At 29.8% G+C, this 1,511-nt stretch overlaps 1 protein-coding gene across 1 annotated transcript; it reads right to left on the minus strand.

Annotated features, from left to right (window-relative positions):
* Nucleotides 1-129: 129 nt before the first annotated feature.
* Nucleotides 130-1,505, minus strand: LOC100634667 (uncharacterized). Its single transcript, XM_020005749.1, has 6 exons — nucleotides 1,476-1,505; nucleotides 1,214-1,300; nucleotides 1,098-1,166; nucleotides 964-1,056; nucleotides 726-848; nucleotides 130-676 (listed from the first exon to the last, which is right to left on the minus strand). The coding sequence occupies exons 2-6, from the start codon at nucleotides 1,293-1,295 to the stop codon at nucleotides 399-401; spliced, it is 645 nt and encodes a 214-aa protein (XP_019861308.1). The 5' UTR covers nucleotides 1,296-1,300; nucleotides 1,476-1,505; the 3' UTR covers nucleotides 130-398.
* Between the last annotated feature and the right edge of the window lie 6 nt (nucleotides 1,506-1,511).

Genomic DNA, 1,511 nt, shown 5'->3' on the forward strand with positions numbered 1-1,511 from the left:
GAGGAGGAGGAGGAGGAGGTGACAACAAGTGAAGGTAAGGGAGAGAGAGAATAATGGCTCCTGAGATGAGAGAGAGAGAGGATGAGATGGTCAAGAGGACATAATGTATTTATCTTCTTTTTGTTTTAGATTGTTCCTCCTTCAAGAAATGATTTGTGAAATGACTATTATAATTATAATAATTTCTATTTAATATTTTAAATATCAAAATTGTATGGTTTTATGATTTATAAACAAAAAATTAATGTTAAGTGACAAAAGTGTAATGATAAGTGATTGTGTAGCAAAAAAACAAGTGATCAAATAATGCATATAAAAGGGGTAAAAATAATGATGACTCTTGTGTGCTGGTTATTAATGTAGCTTACATTTATAAATAGTATGACATAATAAATTATTTATTGGTTTGTAATTTTTGTTTCTATTTCCTCAGCAAGAGCATTTTCTCCTATTTTTCTCAATGAATCTATCAGTTGCTTCCAAGTAGGATTGACTACTTTATCTTGTTTTCTCAACCAAGCAGCTAGCATCTCCATTAGACAATCTTGTACCTTGTTTTCCTCACTTTTAATATTATCTAGTGTGATGTAATTGATACCCAGTTTTAGTCCTAATGCCTTCCATCGATTAAATGAATTTGATAACAATTCAAACACAGCATCCAAATCACCAATACCTGCAATATTGTTAATAATATTGACAGTAATTATTGTACATGTACTTACTCAGAGTAACATTGAGACAGTCTTGAAGCTGTATTTCATTATTAGATGTACACCCAACTGGTTCATAGTCAGTCATTTCAGTATCAGTTAATTTCTGTCTCTTATTTGCAGAAATATCTTCACCTATAGTAATAATACATTATGATGATTGAATTTATAGGTCAAGTGATGTATTATTTTCATAATCATTTGTAACATAATGATGACACAATGGTGAATTTGACATAAATAATTATACTTGTATCATAGCTTTGTGTTTCTGTAGTGACAGTCATTTTAAACCTTGAGTGATCTTCATTTAGTTTCCTTTTCTTACTTACTGAGTCAGCTCCTACTTGATTAAAGAATCAGTGAACTGATTGTTTCGCATACCTTGAGGTTGTCTTCCTTTATCATCAGTAGGAATTCTCTTACTACTAGAGTAAGATTTGCTATTCTCATCTAATATAAATATTAATAATAATAATAAAGAATTTGAAATATTATACCAGAGGACTGTCTTTTATTAAATGTGTTTTTGCTGTCATAAGGATCTTCAGAGTCTATCTCAATCCTCTTATTACCAGACATATCTTCTAAAATTTGTAAAAAAATACATCACATGTCTCATTTAACACACCTTTTGATAAACAAATATTATGTGCATTGTTTAAACAGAAATAATTGTGGTATTGTACATAAGTTATGTTGCTTGTAATTATCAGATAATAATGATGGGTTATACACAGTGTACACTGATTGTGTATCTACCTTTTGCTGCTCTTGATCTTTTGTTTAAAGAGGAGT

This window comes from Amphimedon queenslandica, unplaced genomic scaffold (genome assembly GCF_000090795.2).
Source record: "Amphimedon queenslandica unplaced genomic scaffold, v1.1 AMPQUscaffold_10981, whole genome shotgun sequence".
Lineage (NCBI taxonomy): Eukaryota > Metazoa > Porifera > Demospongiae > Haplosclerida > Niphatidae > Amphimedon > Amphimedon queenslandica.

Excerpts from the sequence above, each read along its gene's own strand:
- LOC100634667 (XM_020005749.1), bottom strand. The coding sequence starts at position 1,295 with ATGTCTGGTAATAAGAGGATTGAGATAGACTCTGAAGATCCTTATGAC. Across the intron at positions 1,167-1,213 it reads TAATAAAAGACAGTCCTCTG|ATGAGAATAGCAAATCTTAC; the intron begins GTATAATATTTC and ends TATTTATATTAG. Across the intron at positions 1,057-1,097 it reads TAAAGGAAGACAACCTCAAG|GAGCTGACTCAGTAAGTAAG; the intron begins GTATGCGAAACA and ends TTAATCAAGTAG.